The sequence below is a fragment of the Setaria italica genome, chromosome VII (assembly GCF_000263155.2).
Source record: "Setaria italica strain Yugu1 chromosome VII, Setaria_italica_v2.0, whole genome shotgun sequence".
NCBI lineage: Eukaryota > Viridiplantae > Streptophyta > Magnoliopsida > Poales > Poaceae > Setaria > Setaria italica.
The window spans coordinates 29,589,429-29,611,400 of record NC_028456.1 but is presented as its reverse complement, the minus strand read 5'-3'; the positions used below and the strand labels follow the sequence as shown (position 1 = coordinate 29,611,400).

The window sequence follows — 21,972 nt, the reverse complement described above, 5'->3', positions numbered from 1 at the left end:
ATCAGTCATACGTCAGGCTCGGCTTTAGATCGTGAGCTGTTCAGCTCAGTTCGCAGCTTTGACTGCATCTACGTTTCCATTTCGCAGCATTCATGAGGTTCAAGCACGTGTAGTTCAGGTTGTTCAGATCCATGCTTAAGAAAATCCAAAAAGAAACTAACATAGATCCTTGCTTTTTGATAAACAGGTCCGATGCTAGCAGACCATCACAGTTCCTTGCACATTACAGAGCTTCGACGTGTTGATCCAACACGAGGCAACGAAATCGGTACATGACGTGCATGACGTTTTGCCAAAACATTATTCAACTAGCGACAAAGTGAAATTCAGCTCAAGAGGAAGGCTTGCTGGCAAGCGTGAAGCTACTTCATCTACGGCAAGCCTGAGCCCTTCTCCCTAGCCTCCCTCTTGTTCCGCTCCTGCTCCACCCTGTCCATCTCCCTGGCGATCCGGTCCCGCTCCTTCACGGCGGCGTCCACGTCCGCCGCGTCGGGGACTACGCTGTCCTTCACGCTCTGCGCGGTCTCCTTGGCCGCGTCCCAGGTGCCCCGCGCCGCCTGCTTCGCCTTCTCGCTGATCGCCTGCGCCGTCTCCGCCACCTTGCTCGCGCCATCCTTGGTCATCTCCACCACCTTCTCCCCGGCCGACTTGGTCCCCTCCACGGCGCGGTCCTTGGCCTCGCCGGCCCTGTCCATGGCCCGCTCCGCCGCGTCCCCCGTCCGGTCCTTGGCAGCCCGCGCCGCCTCCTGCGCCCGGTCCGCCGCCTCGTGCCCCATCTCCTTGGCCCGGTCCTTCACGTGCGCCGCCGTGCCCGCGGCCTCCCGCGCCGCGTCCTTCGTCTCGTGCTTCGTCCTGTTCGCCACCCGGGACGCGCCGTCCGCGGCGTCCTCCGCCATGCCCTTGGTCTGGTCCTTGGCTCTTCCCGCCATGTCCGAAGCCTGGTCGGCCACGCGGCCGGCCTTGTCCTGGGCCCTGTCCTTGGCCTCCCCGGCCATCCCCTTCACATGCTCCTTGGCATCGCCGGTGGCGTCCTTCGCCTCCGCCGCCGCGTCCTTGTACTTGTCCTTGATGTCCCTCCGGTCGTCCGGCGCGTTGTTGTACGCCTAGAAACAGATCGTTCGTGCGTGTCAGCATCTATACATCTCCGAGTCGACGTGCCACCAGTGATCCAGCAGAGTGTGCTTACCTGAGACGATCTTGGCGCAGTCTGCAAGCAGAGTCGGCTCCAGCTCGCCGGCTGCGGCGGGCGGGGAGGAAGGAAGCACGCCGGCGTGGGGACGGCAGCCTGCTTAACGGCAGCGCTGCCGGCGAGCTTGGCGGCGCCGGCGACGCGCGCACCCCCGAGCAGCATGGCGGTCATCAGTCTGGACATAGACGGCGGCGTCGACGGCTAACCGGCGATATTGGATTGGATCAGAGCGAGCTAGTGATTGTGGATAGGTTTCAGGATCGTGAGCTTGCACGGGGGCAGAGCGCGGGGGACTGTGAGTTGTTATATGGAGGTGGAGCGGCGGAGACGAGGGAGGTGACACGTCCGGAGACACGTTGCGGTGCAAGCTCGGGAAGGGGACACGTGGTGACGCGTGCGGCGCTCTGGCGTGTGTTGCTGTCCCGGGCTCCCTGGCCGTAGTGCTGCGATCTGTTCGAATGTTCAGGAAGGCCTATACCTTTCCGAAGTGCCTGATACAGTTATACGTGTGCGTGCAGCGTGCGTGAGGAGAAAGGAAAAATTAGTGCATTGATGCTTTGCCTACGGAGAAATTAAACTCTGTTGGTTCTTAGCGAGTGGGGAAATTTTAAACTAGCTCGATGCTTGCCTAGGCGCATCGTTTCTCCAGATCACTCCCATAAGTATGGGTATGCAAACCGTTCAGAGCTCGGTTAAATGCCAAACCAGTGAGTTACTGACAGGAAGAACAATCGCTAAACTGGACGTTAAAAAAACAATCGCTGAACCGCAGGCCAGCTCGAACAGAGATAGACATTTTCCTCCCCTGCTCCAGCATCGCATACAGCGAAAACTGCCGCCACAACAAACACGCGAAAGTTGCCATCTTTAGCATCCGCAAAGCACTTCACTTGACAGCCAAATCAACTGTCAGTCTGTCACGCGCCCCAAACTGCAAACCAACCCAACGAATCGAACGATCTCCCTCCTCCACCCCCCATAAAACGCCTTCCCGAGCTAACATTTCCACAAGCAACCCATCGGCCGGCCGGGCAGAAGAACGCGCGCGCGCGGCAGCGTTAGCAAGCGCTAGCCAGGCGTGAGCTAGCGTTCGCCGCGCGCATAATGGAGTCTCCGGCCAACGGCACCGACGACCAGCAGGCGTGGGAGGAGGAGGATGCCGTCGCCACCGCCGCCACCGGCCCGTCGACGGAGCAGGTGTTCGAGGGGGAGCCTGTGCCATCGCCGTCGGAGATGATCACGGCGCGGTCGGTGGCCGTGAGCGTCGTGCTCGGCGCCACGCTCAGCACCGTGGTCATGAAGCTGAGCCTCACGTCGGGGTACCTGCCGCACCTCACCGTCCCCGCGGGGCTCCTGGGCTTCTTCCTCTCCCGGGCGTGGACGCGCGTGCTCCACGGCTGCGGGGCGGCGGCGGCGCAGCTCCCCTTCACCCGCCAGGAGAACGCCCTCATCCTCACCTTCGCCGTCGCCTGCTCCAACACCGCGAACACGGGTACGCGCACTTCCCTCTGCGAAAACTCCACGCTGTGCCTTCGATCTTGCCTAACGGATGAGCATATGCGCAGGTGGGTTCGGGTCCTACATCCTGGCGATGAGCAGGAGCTCGGCCGAGGACGACGGCGGCGCCGAGAACGGCGGCAGGAACGTCGAGGAGCCCCAGATCGGCCGCCTGGTCGCGTTCCTCTTCCTCACCAGCTTCGCCGGCATGTTCGCCGTCATGCCCTTCAGGAACAGCCTCATCATCCGGCACCACCTCACGTTCCCGACCGGCACGGCCACGGCGCACCTCATCAACAGCATGCACACGCCGCTCGGCGCCAAACAAGCAAGGTAATTAAACCGCCAATTGATCCACCAAATTAAGAGTCATAACGCAAGATTTGTCTAAACACGTTTCCATGCCACAGTAAGCAGGTGTCAGCCATGTTCAAAACCTTCGGCGGGACCTTGGCGTGGTCGCTATGGCAGTGGTTCTTCGCAGGCGGCGAGGACTGCGGCTTCCAGTCGTTCCCGATCTTTGGCCTCACCGCAGCTCGAAGTGGGTGAGTACACAAATTAAACACCATGAATTAAACAAGAACTTCATGAATGAGTAATTAACCTCTGCTCGATCCAAAACAACATGCAACTTTTCAGGTTCTTCTTCGACTGCTCGATGACCAACATCGGCGTCGGGTTGTTCAGCCCGTACAAGATCACCATCTCGATGGTCGCGGGGTCCCTGCTGGCAAATGGGGTCTTGCTGCCGTACGTCAAGACGAAGGAGGGCATCTGGTACCCTCGTGGCAACCACGGCGCCTACGGGATGTTCATCGGGATATCCATGGTCCTCGCGGACGGCCTCTTCCACCTGCTCTGCATCCTGCTCCGGACGCTCCGCGCGATGCGCAAGCGGCGGCATTCCCAGCTGGCCGCGCAGCCGTTCATGTGCCTTGGCGTCGACGACCGGCCGCCGGCGCGGAACTTTGACGACCGGCGGCGGGCGCAGGTGTTCCTCCGCGACCGAGTGTTCGATCCGGCCGCCGTCGCCGGCTACATCGCCTTGTCGGCCGCCTCCATCCTCCTCATACCGCACCTCTACCCCCAGCTGAGGCCCAACCACGTCGCGTTCGCCTACCTCATCGCGCCGGTCTTCGCGTTCTGCAATGCGTACGGTACCGGCATGACGGACGTCAGCGTCGCGCCGACGTACGGAAGGATTGCCGTGCTAGCCTTCGGCTCCTGGGTGGGGCTCGGCAACGGCGGCCTGGTCGCCGGGCTCGCCGCCGGCGTCATCCTCGTGTCCGCCGTCGCCACCGCCAGCGACCTCATGCAGGTGTTCAGGACGGGGTACCTCACCCTCACCTCGCCGCACGCGGTGTTCATCGGCCAGATCGCTGGGACGGTGGTGGGTTGCGTCATCAACCCGCTCATCTTCTGGATGCTGTACGGGGTGTACAACGGCGGCGACGGCGCCCCCGATGCTTCGTTCGCCAAGATGTACCGTGGCATGGCCATGCTGGCACTGTCCCAGCAAGGGCTGCCCAGGCACAGCCTGCTGCTCTGCAAGGTCTTCTTCGCCATGACGCTGGCCGTGAATGTGCTCGGCGAGGTGTCCGCGCGGAGGGGGTGGCGCGGAGGGCGGTACCTCCCGTGCACCATCGCCGTGGCCGTCGCGTTCTTCCTGCCGCCCGAGATACCCATCGGCATGTTCATCGGGAGCATCGTGATGTACCTGTGGAGGAGGCTCGATGGCGATGGCGCGCGTGCACGGTCGCCGGCGGTGGCCGCCGGACTTATATGCGGGGACGGTGTCGGGACGCTGCTGTGGTCCATGCTCAAGCTGTCCAACGCGCGGCCACCGATGTGCATCATGTTCCTGACTCCAAGTGTAAATAAGCGCCTGGATGCGTTCCTAGCAACAGTACCCACGTCGTCGTAGTCTAGGTTCTTGTTGAGCCACTTCAGATTTAACGGAGCTGATCGCACTTTCCTGAATATTGTCACATGTTTTGTTTTCCCAATTGTTCACAGTACAAGCAATCCTTTGCGTGTCAGTGCGTTGGCATTTAGAACGTCATAAGGTCATCTTATTTTACTATAACTGACTGATTAAACACTCCTTCGGTGCCTTCACAATAATCCTCGCAGGATGTGCTAGAAAAAAAAGAAATAAATTCAGGAATTTCTTACAAAAATTAAAAACAACTGGCAATTAATTTCTTACACTTTAATAATCATAGCTAATAACAGTTGTTGCATATTTTGTTTTCTAAAAGAATTACCTACTCATGTCATTATAAATGCAATCCAAATCTATATCTAAATTATGACTCTCTACCATTATGAAAATAATCTAAAGTAACTCTACAATCTTTGTTTTGACATTATGAAAGATAATATAGGATAGTTTTCTAATTTACATATCAATTATCCATATCTATCATTATGAAATATAATATAAGTAAAATTTGCATACAAATTATCCAATTTAAACATTATTTATAAAACAAAAGGCACATCTTATATCTATATCTAAATTACCAAAAATTTGCAATTACCGCAAGTTTTTCATCTAAAATGTGAAGAAAAAAATCAGTAATGAATAAGATTAAAACTAGAAGGTCAAAGTCTAGATTCTCCAAGGACAGCATACAGGTTGTAATAAGATATGAAATAACTCAAGTGAAAGTTTCAATTAAACATTTGTCGAAAAACAACCAGTGGTGCGCAAACAGAAAACTATGAATATGGATGAGAAGACATATAAAATAGTTGGTAGTCAATTTTTCATCACGACCAAAAGAGTGAATTTTGTTGGGAGCTGATTATTTGGATGCTTTCGTCCCGTACGATTCAATTAGTGGAGGTGTCGAGTTCCACTCAAATGGCGCATAGCAACATTGCTCTTTTTTCACACAACATCTGTTTTTATATTATGTTTCTAGACAAAAAAAAAATCTCAAACTACTAGTTTTGCCAGCAGGTTTGGTACAAAAAACGGTTAGTTTTTCACGGAGAGAACAATCACTGAACTGCAGACCAACTCAACGAACAAAGATGGCATACAGCGGTACAACAACCCGCACTACCGCCACAACAGCACACGAAAACGGCTATCTTTAGCATCAGCTAGCACTTCACTTAACAATCAAATTAACTGTCACGCGTCCGAAATCGCAAGCCAACCCAGCTAACCGAACGATCTCCCCCCACCTCCATAAAAAGGCCCTCCCGAGTTCAAATTCCCGCAGGCAAGGCAACCGATCGGCTGGGCAGAAGGAGGGGGCCGGTGCGCGCGCGGCAACGTTAGCAAGCGCTAACCTGGCGTGAGCTAGCGTTCGGCGCGCAAATGGAGCCTCCGGCCAGCGGCAACGGCGACCAGCCGGCGCGGGAGGAGGAGGAGGAGGATGACGCCGCCGCCGGCCCGTCGACGGAGCAGGTGTTCGAGGGGGAGCCGGTGCCGACGCCGTCGGAGATGATCACGGCGCGCTCGGTGGCCGTGGGCGTCTCTCTGGGCGTGGTGCTGAGCATCGTGGCCATGAAGCTGAGCCTCACCTCGGTGTACCTGCCCTTCCTCACCATCCCCGCGGGGCTCATGAGCTTCTTCCTCTCCCGGTGGTGGGTGCGCCTGCTCCACGGCTGCGGGGTGGCGCAGCTTCCCTTCACGCGCCAGGAGAACGCCGTCATCCAGACCTTCGTCGTCTCCTGCACCAACATCGCCTACACCGGTACGCGCCGGGCCGGTCTTGTTCCAAAACTCCAGGATTTCGTATCATTTCTGGTCCCCGGATCATCGATTTTGCCTAACCGATCGCTTCCTCGCGCGTGGCCTGCGGATGAACGAGCAGGGGGGTTCGGGTCCTACATCCTGGCGATGAGCAGGAGCTCGGCCGAGGGCGGCGGCGGCGCCGAGAACAGCGGCAGGAACGTCGAGGAGCCTCAGATCGCCCCCGACTGCTCGGGTTCCTCTTCCTCACCAGCTTCCCCGGCATGTTCGCCGTCATGCCCTTCAGGAACAGCCTCATCATCCGGCACCACCTCACGTTCCCGACCGGAACGGCCACGGCGCACCTCATCAACAGCATCCACACGCCGCAAGGCGCCAAACAAGCAAGGTAGCAGTTGATGCAACAAATCAAGTGCCATGCCGCAAGATTTCCTAGATAAAAGCAACGTGCCTTACAGAATTTCCCCCCTTTTTTTCACGCCACAGTAAGCAAGTGTCAGTCATATTCAAATCCTTGGGCGGAGCCATGGCGTCGTCGCTCTGGCAGTGGTTCCCGATTTCGGCATTACCGCAGCTCGACTTGGGTTCTCCTTCGACTTCTCCGTGACCGACATCGGCATCGGGTTGCTGAGCCCGTACAAGATCACCATCTCGATGCTCGCGGGATCCCTGGTGTCCTGGGGGATCATGTTGCCGTACATCAAGACGAAGGAGGGGTGCTGGTACCCTCGTGGCGTCGGCGGCATCAACACCTACCGATGGTTCATCGGGATAGCCATGGTCCTCGCCGACGGCCTCTGCCAGCTGCTCTTCATCCTGCTCCGGAGGCTCCGCGCGATGCACAGGCGGCGCCACCCCCGACTGGCCGCGCAGCCGTCCATGGACGTTGGCGCCGACGGCCGGCGGCCGGCGCGGAGCTTCGACGATCGGCGGCGGGCGCAGGTGTTCCTCCGCGACCGGGTGTACGACCCGGCCGCAGTCGCTGGCTACATCGCCCTGGCAGCCGTCTCCATCGTCGCCGTACCGTTCCTCTACCCCCAGCTGAGGCCCACCCACGTCGCTGTCGCCTACCTCGCCGCGCCGCTGTTCGCGTTCTGTAACGCGTACGGCACCCGCATGAACGTGGACCTCGGGCCCACGCACGGAAAGATCGCCGTGCTCGCCTTCGGCTGGTGGGTGGGGCTCCAGAACGGCGGCGTGGTCGCCGGGCTCGCCGGCAGCGTCATCATCCTATCCGCCGTCATCACCGCGAGCGACCTCATGCAGGTGTTCAGAACGGGACAGAACGATCGGCGGCCATGCCCCGTGCCATGCCGAGCGGTGCAGGTCGTTATCTTCCACTCGGTACTTTCCAAAATTCCGAATTAAGAATCTGCGAGCAAGCTCCTGCAGGCTGCAGCTATAGTTGTCCATTCGGGGTCCGATCCAGCACGGGCCTGGCAAGGCCCGTTAATTTTCGTGCCGGGTCGTGCCAGCCCACGAGCTGCACTGAGGGCCCAAGCACGGGTCAGCCCGTCGAGCATGGCCAGCTTCGGGCCACCGCGAGGAACGGCGAGCGCCCGCGCCGCTGCTAGCCCCCGCCACAGCGCTCCGCTCTGCCGACGGTGGTGGAGGAGGCTGTGAGGGAGGGAGGCGGCGGTGGAAGCTGTGAAGGAGGGAGGCAGCTGGTAGCGGTGGAGGCCGCGAGGGAGGGAGGGAGCGCCGCATGCCGGAGGGAAGGCCGCAGGCGGAGGGGAGGTCGGAGGGGAGGCGACGGGGTCACGGGGAGATGGCGAACGAGAATTGGGAAAGGAAGAGTGGCGACGGGGTAGAAGAGATATGGTTAAGGTTGACCGGTTGATGTCGCCATGTTGGACTGTATTTATACAGGCCTTAACAGGCCGGTTCCTTGTCACCGTGCTAGGTTGGGCTGCCCATCATGCCGGGGTGGCAGCCTACACCCGGCACGAGCTACTGGGCTGGGCCAGCCTGAGCCCGAAGCCCTCCGTGCCGGGTCAGGCTAGAGCCGGGCCAAAAAATCGAACTTCGTGCGGAGCAGGTGGGCCACGGCCCACATGGACATATATAGCTGCAGCACATGCTATGCAAAGTGGTTGCTTCAGGAGAAACGAGCACCTGGCTTCTCTTTCATCGACCTCCTATAACTCCTATGCCCGGGTTTGTTGACCTTCTCTATATACCCTTTTTCATTTGGTCCTTGGCTCCTTGCCTCCATCATTGTTCAGCTTCCATTGAGAGAAAGCTTTATTGGCCACTTTCAGCTTCAAACAAACAAACAAACTCTGGTTCCGACCCTGTTCGTTCTTCCTTCAGGAAGGATCAAAATCGCATTTTGACAGGCTGCCAAGGATTTTTTTCATTTTTATATATTTTTTTACAAATTTGCACAGATATATAGTTGAATCAAAAAATTGCAAAAATGGGTCTATGCCGCCACTTGAAACGGCGGTAACAGGCTACCGCCGTGTCAATCGGTGGTGGAGGAAGATACCGCCAGATGAAATGGCGGTAGCCCGCTTACCGCCGGATGAGATGGCGGTAGCGCCGCGCCTTGCTGCAGGCTCGCTTCCACCCATTTCGGGCCGCGTGCCACCCATTTTGCAAGTCGCTGGTGGTTCCTGCCACCCATCATTTCGGGCCCTGTGCTCCCTGTCATCGGTGGTGGTGGTCCTTACCCTAGCGGTGGTCGCGTTGATTACTCCAGCAGCTATTGATAGGTCCAGCTCCGTGCAAGTAGCAGCACAGTGCATCATGCATGCATGAAAAGGCACGATCAGGGCAGCGGAGACCCATTTTGCAAGTTGCTAGTAGTGTTGCAGGCTCCTTTTTGGATCGCGTAATGCAGAATATGTTGTTTCACTCATTTGGAGCTGCGCAAGTTGGGTGAAGCCCTACCGCCGTTTCAAACGTGGTAAGGACCCTTCCACCGTTTTAAGGTCCTGCCGCCGTTTTTATCCGGCGATATACAACAGTACATACCAGCCGACACTCTATCGCCGTTTGAAACGGGGGTAAGGATCCTACCGCTGTTTCAGCCGGCGACGTAGACCCGTTTTTGCAAATTTTTTATTCGACTATATATTTGTTCAAATTTGTAAAAAAAATATATAAAAAAAATCAACAAAAATTCGCTTCCAATAGAGACACGGCCCGGTCCAACGTATTTAGAGACTATGCATGCCACGGCCCACTGAGGTGCTCGGCGTCCCCACCTGGCCCAGCTCTCGGCCCTTCATTTGCTGGGAAGGAAAAAAAGGAGAGGCGAAAATCCATTTCCCCCTCGTATTATCCTCTTTCTCCCCTTCTCAAAGTTCGTCGCGGGCTCCCTCCCCCTCGCCCGCGCGACTACCAATCCGAATTGGCGACCCCGTCGCCCGCCCCACTGCAGATTTGGAGGAGACGGCCGCCCGCTCTAATGGCGATTAGAGTCCCGTCCATGGAGCTCCACCGCCCCGCACCGTTGGTCTCCGGTGGCCGAGGTATCTGCTCGGTCTGTTCTCTCTCTATGTACGACAGTATACCGTAAAGCGTCTAGGCGGGCAGGAAAACTCAGTGTCTTGTGATGCGATGCCTAAAGTTCGTGGGTGTAGCATGATTCTAATGGCATGTATCATTCCTTTATCTATTATACTCAATCGACCGTGGTGTGTCTCCTTTCGATTTTTTCAAGGGAAAACATGCCTTCAGAAGAAGCCTTTCCTTGTCCAGGCAAAGAGATTAGGGGGTTTGGAGAAAGCAAGTACGAGGTATGTAATCCACCTTGTTGCTTCCGTATTATAATTTGAAATTAATTGTCTAATCACGTAGGACATGAGTACTAGACTGCTAGTGCCACTCTACCTGCATGGCTGCATCCTAGTCTGTGTACCTTTCTGATGCTTGCTGAAACTGAAACTCAAATGTCTAGAGGAGCACAAGAGTCTGGACAGCCAAAGAAAAGAGCGCCCCTGATTCGTGGAACTGTTAGCCCACCACTTCCGGTTCCAGGAAACATACCTCGACCTCCTTATGTTGGCACAAAAGATGTACCTGAGATAGCAAAAGAGATACAAATGCACGACAAAGAGGGCATCATCCATATGAGAGCTGCTTGTGAGCTTGCTGCTCGTGTTCTTGAATATGCAGGAACATTAGTGAAAGTAAGCATGCTTAGCACTTCCACTATTATGTTTTTATTTCTCATGATTGATTTGCTGCTTTTGTTTATAAGATACCTTTTTTTATTCCTAATTATATCTCCAGTGAGAAATCTATTGCATTTTCTATCAGCCCTCTGTAACAACAGACGAAATTGATAAAGCAGTGCACAAGATGATCATTGATGCTGGAGCCTATCCATCACCACTTGGATATGGTGGGTTTCCAAAAAGTGTATGCACGTCAGTGAATGAATGCATGTGCCATGGAATACCTGATTCGCGCGCACTACAGGTTCAGAAAGCCTTTACCTTGGCCTGTTTTGTGCCCACTTTCAGGGCCTTTCCACTTCACAGTTCCACAGCCAGCGTAACTAATTGTTTCTATTAGTGTTTCACAGGATGGAGACATAATTAATATCGATGTCACTGTCTACTTAAATGTACGTGTTTACTGCTTGATCATATCTAATTATTGCCACTTCATACTATTGATGCTTTCATGCCTCAAGGACTTGAATTTGGATATATTCACCTGAAGTGCCCTCACCATTTTAGGGTTATCATGGGGACACCTCAAAAACATTTCTTTGTGGAGAAGTTGACGAAGCCAGTAAACGACTTGTGAAGGTATCTACCATTTTTTCTAGAGCGCATGTAGTGCTTGTTCTTGCAATCTACTATTTGTTAGTCATGGCTAGCAGCTCTAGTTTCCAAACTCTGTTTGTAAGTCTACTTATTCCTTTTTATTTCATTACCACATTCTGATTGGAATTGAGTTGATGAGAAATCCTCATAATTTTAACAGAAAATTGCACGGCTGCCACTGGTTTGATTCCTGCGAGGGATTTCTAAAAATTTATTTTTATCTAGCAAGTTCGAAATTCTGTCTCGGTAGGACTTTCCATTTTGTACTATGAGAATGAAAAGCAATTTCAAGTTACTTGTTTAGGAGATATGAATTATTGTAAGAAGGTGCTTATTATTTCATCTTACCTGCTATTTTGTATGTACACATTTTTCGTGGGTAAGTAACATTGCTATAGTAAACATCACTAACCAGAATGTCTCACCATCACTGTGCATATCAGGTTACTGAAGAATGCCTGCTCAGGGGCATATCGACCTGCAAGCATGGTACCAGCTTTAAGAAGATTGGCAGAAGAATAAGGTATACTATATCGCTCTGATCTATCTCATGTGCAGCAAACAATGATAGCTGTGTCTATACATTCTATAGTTCATTGGAAAGCAGAGTTTGACCATATTTTCTTGGAATGGTTATTGGGTTAGTTATGTAAGATAGGAAACCTCTCAGATATTTGAGCTAGCATTGAAACAAGCAATGTTCTGGGAAGAACATTGTAGAACAAAATTTTTGTTGCCAATGCATAACAACTTTGTCCTTAAAAACATTTTATACTATTTTGTATTTTCCTCAATGGCTACCCTGGCATCACAAAAAATGGCCTCGTAACAATGGAATGCTTTTGACTATCAAATGCTACCCTTTTCAATTACATGGATTCGCCCAATGTCTTCCACATGTGCACAGCAGCACTGATGCAAAATGAATTCCAAAGCAATCTTCAGTTTAACTTTTTTTCCTTCATGGTTTACTGGGGTTATATCGAATTTTAGTTCTTATCAGATACTAATTTAATGGCTTTCACCCACTCGTTTGCTTGAACATTTCAGCGAGCATGCTGAGAGGCATGGACTTGGTGTTGTGGAATGTTTTGTTGGGCATGGAGTTGGCAGAGTATTTCATTCAGAACCAATCATATATCATCAGCGTAAGTAACAGCTTTAATATTTATGTGGATAGGCTGTTCTGTAATTGTGGACGCTTTTTTCTTCTTCTGAGAATAAACGTTTCGTTGAAGCTAGATATGTATCAGAAAAGAAAACCCAGGCTGCAGATATTCTTTTTATGTTCTTACTCGATTTCATCTGGTTAACTCAATTAATCATAGTCACCATACAGAGACCAGGACAAACATGTGCTAGGCCACAAAACATCTGATTGTTGGATTTTATGAGTCAAAGTCTCACAAACTAGCTTGTTTTTCTGCACCAAGAATAGGTCGGCATGCCTATATCTACAACAACCGAAAGTTGTAGCTATAGATGGTGGATTTTGGAGATCTTTGATAGTATTGATCTTCTAGTGCTAAGTTTTGCAATTTTTTGACCTGACTGTTGTGGACTTGCAACAGGTAACAACAAGCCAGGTCAGATGGTTGAAGGGCAGACATTCACGATAGGTACACAGGAAGGATCCCAACTCATTCTTGACTCTTTATTTACGACACTCGCAGTAAAGCCAGCCAGTTTTGGTTTTCACTCCCGACGTCACGCGCTTTGTGTTCCTGACTGCTGCCGAACTTTCTTGTCCAGAGCCGATCCTATCCATGGGGAGCACCGACTGCGACATGTGGGACGACGGCTGGACCGCCGTGACGACGGACGGCAGCTTGGCCGCCCAGTTCGAGCACACCATACTCATCACCAGGACCGGCGCCGAGATCCTCACGAAATGCTAGGGGAAAATCTTCTGCATGCCCGTTAGCTGTAGCCGCTGTACTGTAATCCCCTTGCTAATTGGCGTAAAATGTTAAGGGAATTTTAGGTAAAAAGGACAAGTTCTAGCCTCTAGGCTTCTGGGCCTCAACTTTCTGGTAGGCGTTCGGTTTGGTTCTCGCTGCCCCGTGATTCTCGTGGCTACACCTCTTGCGACGGCCTCGTCTCGTCCGTTGTGCTACCGCCTACCGTGCCTGGGGTTTGGTTTGGACGGCCTGCGTGTCTGCGTGGAGGCGGTAGCGCGGTTGCGTCACGAGCTGAACGCCGCGTAGTAGGGGGCAGCGGCCGTGCGGTGCGGGGCGACACCGGCCGCTGCCTCGGTGGGAGTAGTTGGCGCCGCTCGTGGCTCTGCGCGCGCGGTGCCGAGACGTGGTGCCGAAGCGAGGTGCTCGCGCCTCCACGGCACTGGGGCTGATTGGCACACGGCTCATGCGCCAAGCGGCAGCGCGGCCGGCCCGTGGTAGCTTGCGTGAGCCGTCGTATCGTCGTCGTCCTCGCGCATCGACACGATCCGGCACGACGGTGAGAGGTCGGTTGGTTAACCGCACGTCCGCACCCGCACAGCCGGCCTGATGGATCGGTCACCTCACCGGGTCTAGCTGCGGTCTCGCGGATCCCCCAGACGGCGTGCTTTGTTGACCCACCGCTGCGGCGCCCGCGGCGCCAGGTTGCGTGCGCTGCCCCGCAGGCGGCGGGTGTTCGTTGGCGGCCCGGTGGCCGACACGATCCCGAGCGCCACCTAATTTTCTCCCCGTGGAAGCGTGGGCGACGTCTCCGCTGGAGCACGGGCTCGGGCGGCCCCGGGGCAGGTTGGATGGGGTCCGCACGTCAGGCGCGGCGGCCTCGTGCAAGCAAAGGCGGCTTCTTTCCTTCTTTCTTTATTCCGCCCGGGCGCGGCGCCGCCTGAGATCCAATCCAATCAATCCAAAGCCGCCGACGCCTCCGAGGTGCGGCATATTCCGCGCGGGGCACGTGCCGCCTCGCCCGTGGCTGGGCGGCTCGGAATCGGGACGGAGAAGGTGTCGCTGTCGCGCCACTGCCGCCTCTCCCTATGGCTGGCCGCTGGCCGGCTCGGATCCGGCGGAGCAAGTTGAGCTCGAGACCCGGCGGTGGAGACTGCCTTGATTTTGATGGCGCCGGACCGGAGACCTGTGCGAGTGTCACCTTGTGTTTTCTCTTTCAGCTCCAACTTGTGTGCTCCACGATAGTAATCGTTTTGTGTTCCCTCTGAGAGCCCACACTGTACGTGATTAACGATTCTGGTACGGAGTATGAACTTACTAGACCACAGTGTGAGTGTGGCTTCGTCTTCTCCCAGAATATTCAGCTAAACGGCCAGAAACGTCTATGTTCGTACTAGTACCATCATTTTCCCAGCTTGACTTGATGTGTATCAGTATCACCTCCTGCACCGAGTGAGGCCAACCACCAACATGTCACTGGATTCTCGGACAAATCCAACCCAGTCAAACTTACAGCTACAGCTTGGTCACTTGCATCAAAAATTCATTTTGATAGACGTTTAGGCGTTTAGCAGGATGAAATTCGGTTTGGACTCAGATCCAAACAAACCCTGGTAAAGGCGTCGTAAAGCAGAGGTGGTTGCTTGCGAGACCTCCCAAAGCTACCGCGCCCGCCGCCTGAACAAAATAATCAGCCGGCGCGGTGCCGAGCGGTCAGTCTTCCACTCCTCCAGCGCCGCGCGACGCTGATCGCCTGGTTCTCTATCACACGACTCCACGAGGACGCGGCGCGGGAGGGACCCACCCGCCTCATGTGTTGCTCGGAGTCGGGGAGGGGAGCTTGCCGCGGTCGCAAGCGAAGCGCCTGCGCGAGCGACAGGAAAGGAAGCCGTCAAAGGCGCGTGGGGCCGGCAGGGGTGGTGGCGACTGGCCTTCGTGGCCCGTGGTGGCGTCGCGGCGCCTTGCTGCGCTTGCGTCGCGGCGTTCGTGGGTGGGGGGCAGCAAAGGCGATGCTTGCGGTGGTGTGTACGGGTGGACCGTTTCGTCTCGTGGGGGTCCTCCCCTCGCCGCGCCGCGCGGCACGACCCCGCGCGCGCTGGCTCGTCAAGGTCGGGGCCACGGTTTTCTGCGTGGCTTTCCGCGTCGTCTCCAAGTCGTCGTCCTCCGCCCCACCCCTGGCTGTCAATGCAAGCCGGTCGTATGGTGCGGGAGGACGAACAAACCTGTACTGTGCTACGGAAATTCACGGGGGAGAACGGTTCAACATGCTTGGCTGCTTGCACTGTAAGCAAGCAATAGGTGTTCGTTTGTTCCTTCTTGTGCCAAGCTGAAGAAGAGACCGGTAGTAGCATCAGAAGACTTAATTCGTCTTCTCAAATCAAAGTTATTGGATGCGAACATAAGACGCATGATCAAAATTGATTGGGTGATCATGTTTCACCAATTAAAACAACTTAGCATGAAGACATCTTTTTGATTCTTGGAAGGTCATTTCTTGATCAGTTGATCATTAGACATCGGGACGACTCCTTTCCCCCCGGAGAACACGTGCAAACATACAGCAACAGGCAAATTTACGAGCAAAAGACGGTAAATTTCTCATTAATCAGCGATTAATATGTTACAACGAACGACAAAACACCTTTGTTTGGTTTTTTTGCAACACCGGCAGTAGTTTTTTCCTTATACCTATCTGCCGATGCAAAAAGAACATCTATGTACACCTAGTAACCCATCGCGACAATTAAACGATCGATTAACCAACCTCTTACGTACTAATACAAGTTCTAATCTTCTATGCGAGCTCTGGGGGAGTCGTCGTGTCATCGGGCGCTGCGCCAAAGTCCGCCTACGCCACCTCGGCCGGCGGCGGCATGTTGAGGTCGAACCCAACGTCGACCGCCGGGGAGGCGTCCACCACGGATGACGACGACCCGGTGTCGCTCTGCTCGTCTTCACGGCAGGTTGCCTTGTTGGCGCCGGCGACGACGGCCGGCCGGCAGGGCACCGGCGCCGGCACGGCCACGGTCACCGCGAGCCTCGGGTCGAGGAACAGGAACGGCTGGGCGGCCACCATGGGCGGCATGCCGAGGCTCAGGTCCAGCGACGGCGCAGGCAGCGCCGCCGCGGGGGACGCGGCCGGCGAGTCCCGGGAGGATGACTCCACGGTGCTGCTGCTGGGGCTGACGGCCAGCATCTTGGGCGGCGGCGCCGGGTGCGCGAACGCGACGGGGAAATTGGTCTTGGCCTTGGGCCCGCGGAAGTGGAGCGCGGCGGCGTCGTAGGCGCGCGCCGCGGCCTCGGCGGTGTCGAAGGTGCCGAGCCACACGCGGGCCTTCCTGGCGGGGTCCCGGATCTCCGCCGCGTACCGTCCCCAGGGACGCTTCCGGACGCCGCGGAACCTCGGCTCCACCATGCCGTCGGTCGCCGCGCTGACCGGGGGGAGAGCGCTGTTCTTGGGCGCCATGGAGAGAGCGGGCGGGCGGGCGGGCGGGCGAGCGACGACGGCGGACGAAGCTTGCGTGCGGCGGGCGAGTGGGCGCCAAGTGTTCGGGCGCGGTGGCGGTGGAGGTTGTTGTTGCGTTGGTGCGCTGGGCGGATGCTGGAGTGCGGGGAGGAAAGGGAGGTGGGTACGGGGTATTAATAGGGAAGGCGGGAGGTGAGGAGGAGCCAGCGGGAGGGGAGGTTTGACCCACAGGCGAGGCGACGGAGGTGGGGGCGGGCGCCCCCCCGCGTTGGGCTCCGCCGTTTGCTCCCTCGTCTCCTCTGTTTCGGCGGTGCGGCTGCTTGCTCGGTCGGTCAGTCGGTCAGTCAGTGCGTTCTCTGTTTTGGTTGTACGGCGCGTGCCCGTGCGAGGCCGGTACTGTACTTCCGCTCGTGCCTTTTGTCCCTGATCGGTCTCCGTGGTCCTTCAGAAGTTCAGAACGCACGGTGAAGTTTTCTTCTCTTTCTATGATCCGAGTCAAGCGAGTGAGTCTAATCGAGCAAGGCGGTGTGTTTGGTTGAAGCTCCAGATAGCTGCGCGAGTCACCTTCATCCAGCTGCCCAGCGTCTTCATCGATGGCCACATGCCCCCAGGGCACAGGCGGTAACTGTAAAATGAATTCAACGAGCACAGCTATTGTTCGCGTGATGCTGTGGAGTGAACGGTACCTACGACTACGACAAGGGCAACCTGGCGGTTCCGTGTAGTAGCAACAGCAACGGCCAGTGGGCGAGCGAACCGGCCGGGGCGTGCCGCCGCCCACCCGCCCCGCCCGGTTGGCGGTCGCTTTCGGCCGCGCTCCACTCCACGACGTCCGCCGCGCTCCACTCCACGACGTCCGCGCGCCGAAGCCGAACGAACGGGGCATGCAAGGACGTCGCAATTTCCAGAGACGCGCAGCACGACGACGCGTCACGCTCACACGCTCCGCGGCGGCACCGCCTGCCCTGCCCCGCACCGCACGAACGCAGCGAGCGGCGAACGAGTGGGCGGTCCCGCGCGGCGCGCGGCGGCGTCGGGGCCCGGCGGTGGCTCCGGTCCCGTCGCCAGCCGCGTGGCCCGCGGTGCGGTGCTCGCGCGACGTGGGGACGTGATGGATGGGGACCAGGGACTAGGGAGGAAGGCGAGCGCGGAGGGGCCGAGCGGGTGACGGGGACAGGCGGGGCGGGCGCACCTGCCCCGCGTCTTCCTTGCCTGGCACGGCGGCGGCAGCGCGCAGACGGCAGCGCGTCGGATCGGATCGGATCCGCGGCGGGGATTTGGATATTGCTTACGTGCAGCGCGGAGGGGCCCCGCCAGTCACCAGCGCCGGATTTGGGCGGTTGGAAAACCACCGCTCGTTTTTGTTTCCCAGCTGTGAAGGCTCTGCCGGTGAGAGCGTGCCTGGCGCGGCTATAGCCTTACAATCTCTGCACGGTTTAGCAGGGCGTTATCGTCTTTCAGGCGATCCCGTGCATTTTAGTATATAACACGTAAGTTTAAAGCGACTTTAACCATCAACAAAAATAGTCTATTTTCTAATGTATTTCATAATAACTCTACGCTTTTTTAATTTAAATATATAAAAAGTAATAACACGTGCAGTTGCAAGAGCGTGGTTTCAAGAAAACTTACTGAAACAAAAATTTATTCCTCCACCTCCCATCTATTTTCTGTATCATCAAAAAATACTTGGTGTTGTATTAAATGACTTATGAGACCATCGGCATATACCCATGTAAATTTTTCATGTAATTCTTTTCATGAAACATGTACCCATGTAATTGACCTTAATGCTAAACATCTCAATGTATTAGCAATGGAGACATGGCCCCCTTAGAAAAAAAATCCCCTTCAAAAAGACAATGTAGAGACACAGGCGCCCCTTCGAAAAGACAATGTAGAGACACGAGCGCCCAATCAACAAATGGTAGTTTTAATTTCAAGAAATTGCTAATTCATGCTGCACGTTAGCAGTCTCGTAGGTTATCTCATTCAATAACGCATTATTTTTGCTGATGCGGAAGAGGGTGAGTAAGGAGTAGACCTGAGCATTTTGCGGGCCGGGCTAACAAAAAGCCCGATTCATTTCGGACCAAAAATTTATGCCCACGAACAGCCCATAGGCGTTGTTGGGCTGAGTTTTCGGAGCAGACCCGAGTCGAGCTTGGACCGACCGTTCTTTTTAAGTTGAAAATAAATGAAATTAATTATTTGGGCGGGCTTGAGCCAGCCTATTTTTTCAGGCTTGGTTTTCGCGGACCACGGCCAGCCCGGTAGATGGCGTGGGCGGGCCAAAACCTATCGGGCTCGGGCTAGGCCTGTGGGCTCAAAATCCTCGTGTCTAGCCAGGAGAGATAAAGAGATCATTGTTTCGCAAAACAACCGTTTCGTAGGCTACTATGAGACTAGTTGCCATACAACTCACAATAAATTAAAAGATTTGAGATTAGGAAAACAAAACAAACCATTACAGTAGTCGTTCTTAAGATTACATGTTAATACATCTGAATAACATCAATGTATTTGCACTAACCCTGACTTAGTTTCCGAATCACAGTTTTTACTGCTACAATGCCGCTCTCCGAGGCTGCCCGACGAAACCGCGCATCACGTTCCAAACCTAAGAAGCGTACATGCGCAAAGTGTCAAGCGTGCACGTATAAACAATTCCGGCCGCCGTCGCCAGCTTTTTTGGGTCGAGGCTGCACCACCAGTCCACCACCACCGAACCAGACGCGGTGGCCGAGCTGTGAGGTGTGGGTGTCAGTGTGTCACGTCCGTCGCCACGCCCGCCCGTCCGTCCGCGGCAGGCAAGGCTTTCAGCTTTCACACCGTCCGCCTCGCGCCGTCGCTCTCCTCCCCCGCAGAAACGCCGGATCGGGTCGTGTCGCGCTCGCGCGCAGCGGCACGCCGTGGCTAGCGGCCGCCACCGTCACGGCATCCACATGTCAGCCGGCGGCCGCAGATGGAGACGGGCGCGACCGCGGCCGCACACGCAGGGGGCGGCAGCGGCGGAGCGGAGCGCTCGTGGGGCCCCCACGCCGCGAGGTTTCTCCGTTCCACACGCACACGCACAGGCACAGGCGGCGCGCGCACCCAGCTCAGACGCCAGTGGACGACGCCATCTCTTTATCGCGGATCGGCGGCCGGCGCACGTCGTCGCGGGCCCTGGCGGCCCGGCCGCGGCAATATTTTTTTGCGTTTTCTCGCCTCCTTTTTTTTTCCCTCTCCCCGTCTCGGCGCGCTCTCAACCGCTCGCCGACCGCATGGCCCTTGTCCGTTTCAGACCTCACACCGACGGAGCGACGACGGACGGGTTCCTTTCCCCTTTCTTTTCCCTGTCCGAATTACGCTGACGGTTTCGTGTTTTCTTTTCCCTGTCCGAATTACGCTGACGGTTTCGTGTTTTCAGGCAGTCGCAACCCACAGTGTTCACGGTAGTGTCTAAGAGGAGAGATACGGTAGCTCCCCAATGCAAAGTGTCCATGGGTAGTTTCTATAGAGAAGAAAATTTAATACCTCTTTTGCATGTAATGTTAATAGAGAAGGATCAACTGCGGCAAACCACACAAGCAACACCTTTGTGGACTGTGGTGTACTTTGGCATGGCTTCCTAGTGTCCCCACTCCAAGCACATGTGTACTAGATCAATCGTGCAATATAGATTCAGGAAGGCATCGGTGAAAGAAATACATGTATCAACATTGATGCAAAGTAATTCAGCTAGGCAAACCGGTAGGGCTCGAACTGTAACCCGAAATAGGTTCATTACACGGCAGATAATAGATAGTGTTGCCATGCTTAATACATAGTAATTTAGGTAGTCTCTCATGACAATCCGAAATAAACTTTAGATACTAATTTTGGTAGCAGTTGATCCAGTAAGCAATGTGCAATCAGTTCACCCAGAGCACTGCAACACCAAAATGGCATGACTGCTAATACAATCAGCTGCAAGAAAAAAGGAGGAGACATTATTAAAAAAGGAGTGGTGGATCTAGCAACTTTTATGAACAACTATATTCTACTCAAATCCCCCCCAAATCAGCTGCTGCTGCTGACAAAAGACACGCATATGAGCATCCATGTAAATTGTAGGCGTTTATTTCTTTTACTGGCTGGCCAATAGTTTGAGAGAAGCATGTATTTCTAGTATAAAGCTTCTGGTACTGATAACAAATCGAGTGGTGAACCATATACAAGACTTTGGAGAAGACACCTTGCATACCAATCAGAGCCGCAAAGAGACGATTCAACCGTGAAGGATGCGCCAAGAGATTCAGCTGGTCACCAAGCACAGGCGGGATAAGCACTAAGAGCAGGAAAACTACTGGTGGCTGGAGCACGAGGGCCTAGAAGACCACCAGCTCCTGGAGCACCACCGGCGACTGGAGTACCACCGGTGGCAACAGCAGCAGCGTCTGGAGCACCACCGACGACTACAGCAAGGGCGGCCGATTCAACGGCGGCTTGAGTAGATCTCGATTGAAGTCCCCCCCGATTCATTGTTGCGCATGAGTTGGGGACAATTTCTTCCTCAAGGATATACGATTGGGGTTGGATTTGGCCGATTCTAGCCGGCAAGCAGATAGATTAGAGAAGGCGAGAGATTGGGGAAAAAGGATGCTGCAAGATAAATGGGGATAGGCAGACTATGGCGCCGCACCTGGATGCCGAGAGGATTCACGCGCCAAAAACTTGCGGTGCTCCAGCAGTATAGCTCGCAGGGGGGAACCTGGAGTGCGCGCCGGGCATGGCAGCGGGGAAGGCGGTGGCGCAGCGGACCAGAGGTCGAGGGAAATCCGGGAGGAAAGAAAGAAATGACGGGTCGCTCCAACGTCAATTTTCCTCGTTTCGAGCGTCTTGGTCCACGCGCCGATCCGATTTACTGCATGCGACCCGGTGTCCTCGGTTTTCACTCTTTAATTTCTATGGCACGTCAGATTTTTGCCTAATTCTATGGACATCAGCTGACCTAGTGGGTTAGGATTGACTTAGAGCATATGGACTATTCATTTTTAACTCTTTATTTAACTCGTTGACAAAAAGATTACTCTTAATATCATATTAAGTTGTTCAGACTATCCATTTCCCACACTCCAAATCTCAACAATTCTTAATGAGTCCCACATGTCATATGAGGGACATATATGTTATCCTCTATTTTTTTTCCTGCACCTCTTATCTTCTTCCTTTTACTGGTGCCGCTCCTCCCCACCGTTTCCTTTGTCGGCCGGCTCTCCCTGCGCGGCCTTGCTTCACCGGCTGGCTCCTTCACACCGTCCTCCTCCCCGCGCCCGCTGCCACTTCTCTCTCTTCTCCGGCTCCCCGCACCCGCGCCGCTGCCGTCCTCCCACGCCCGCCGCCGCCGCGGGATGGCAAGCGTGTGAGGCCCACACTTAGCAAGCTAGTTTGGCCAGCGGGAT

At 55.0% G+C, this 21,972-nt stretch overlaps 4 protein-coding genes, 1 long non-coding RNA gene and 1 pseudogene across 5 annotated transcripts; 3 read left to right on the top strand and 3 right to left on the bottom strand.

Annotated features, from left to right (window-relative positions):
- Positions 1-100: 100 nt before the first annotated feature.
- Positions 101-1,457, bottom strand: LOC101766991 (late embryogenesis abundant protein 76). The gene is made up of 2 exons (XM_004976708.3): positions 1,187-1,457; positions 101-1,103 (listed from the first exon to the last, which is right to left on the bottom strand). Exons 1-2 carry the CDS (start codon positions 1,370-1,372, stop codon positions 372-374), a joined length of 918 nt encoding a protein of 305 aa, XP_004976765.1. The 5' UTR covers positions 1,373-1,457; the 3' UTR covers positions 101-371.
- Positions 1,458-2,407: 950 nt separating this feature from the next.
- LOC101765908 (probable metal-nicotianamine transporter YSL17) lies at positions 2,408-4,610 on the top strand. The gene is made up of 4 exons (XM_004978172.2): positions 2,408-2,681; positions 2,755-3,019; positions 3,097-3,231; positions 3,326-4,610. Exons 1-4 carry the CDS (start codon positions 2,423-2,425, stop codon positions 4,608-4,610), a joined length of 1,944 nt encoding a protein of 647 aa, XP_004978229.1. The 5' UTR covers positions 2,408-2,422.
- Positions 4,611-6,101: 1,491 nt separating this feature from the next.
- Positions 6,102-7,766, top strand: LOC101765499 (annotated as a pseudogene).
- A 1,894-nt stretch (positions 7,767-9,660) lies between these two features.
- On the top strand, positions 9,661-13,237 carry LOC101766310 (methionine aminopeptidase 1B, chloroplastic). Its single transcript, XM_004976707.4, has 10 exons — positions 9,661-9,877; positions 10,069-10,144; positions 10,306-10,537; positions 10,668-10,829; positions 10,936-10,977; positions 11,093-11,164; positions 11,626-11,705; positions 12,233-12,330; positions 12,754-12,801; positions 12,935-13,237. The coding sequence occupies exons 1-10, from the start codon at positions 9,814-9,816 to the stop codon at positions 13,078-13,080; spliced, it is 1,020 nt and encodes a 339-aa protein (XP_004976764.1). The 5' UTR covers positions 9,661-9,813; the 3' UTR covers positions 13,081-13,237.
- A 2,415-nt stretch (positions 13,238-15,652) lies between these two features.
- LOC101765897 (ethylene-responsive transcription factor 4) lies at positions 15,653-16,693 on the bottom strand. Its single transcript, XM_004976705.4, has one exon. It carries the CDS (start codon positions 16,544-16,546, stop codon positions 15,929-15,931), a length of 618 nt encoding a protein of 205 aa, XP_004976762.1. The 5' UTR covers positions 16,547-16,693; the 3' UTR covers positions 15,653-15,928.
- A 3,530-nt stretch (positions 16,694-20,223) lies between these two features.
- On the bottom strand, positions 20,224-21,505 carry LOC101765615. The gene is made up of 2 exons (XR_001164453.2): positions 20,775-21,505; positions 20,224-20,497 (listed from the first exon to the last, which is right to left on the bottom strand). It is a non-coding gene; the product is annotated as an uncharacterized LOC101765615 (long non-coding RNA).
- Between the last annotated feature and the right edge of the window lie 467 nt (positions 21,506-21,972).

Bases quoted from the DNA above. Each gene is read 5' to 3' on its own strand.
- LOC101766991 (XM_004976708.3), bottom strand. From the start codon at position 1,372: ATGTCCAGACTGATGACCGCCATGCTGCTCGGGGGTGCGCGCGTCGCC. The intron at 1,104-1,186 runs GTAAGCACACTC...ATCTGTTTCTAG, and splicing joins CTGCGCCAAGATCGTCTCAG to GCGTACAACAACGCGCCGGA.
- LOC101765908 (XM_004978172.2), top strand. From the start codon at position 2,423: ATGATCACGGCGCGGTCGGTGGCCGTGAGCGTCGTGCTCGGCGCCACG. The intron at 2,682-2,754 runs GTACGCGCACTT...GCATATGCGCAG, and splicing joins CTCCAACACCGCGAACACGG to GTGGGTTCGGGTCCTACATC. The intron at 3,020-3,096 runs GTAATTAAACCG...TCCATGCCACAG, and splicing joins CTCGGCGCCAAACAAGCAAG to TAAGCAGGTGTCAGCCATGT.
- LOC101766310 (XM_004976707.4), top strand. From the start codon at position 9,814: ATGGCGATTAGAGTCCCGTCCATGGAGCTCCACCGCCCCGCACCGTTG. The intron at 10,145-10,305 runs GTATGTAATCCA...TCAAATGTCTAG, and splicing joins TTGGAGAAAGCAAGTACGAG to AGGAGCACAAGAGTCTGGAC. The intron at 10,978-11,092 runs GTACGTGTTTAC...TCACCATTTTAG, and splicing joins ATGTCACTGTCTACTTAAAT to GGTTATCATGGGGACACCTC.
- LOC101765897 (XM_004976705.4), bottom strand. From the start codon at position 16,546: ATGGCGCCCAAGAACAGCGCTCTCCCCCCGGTCAGCGCGGCGACCGAC.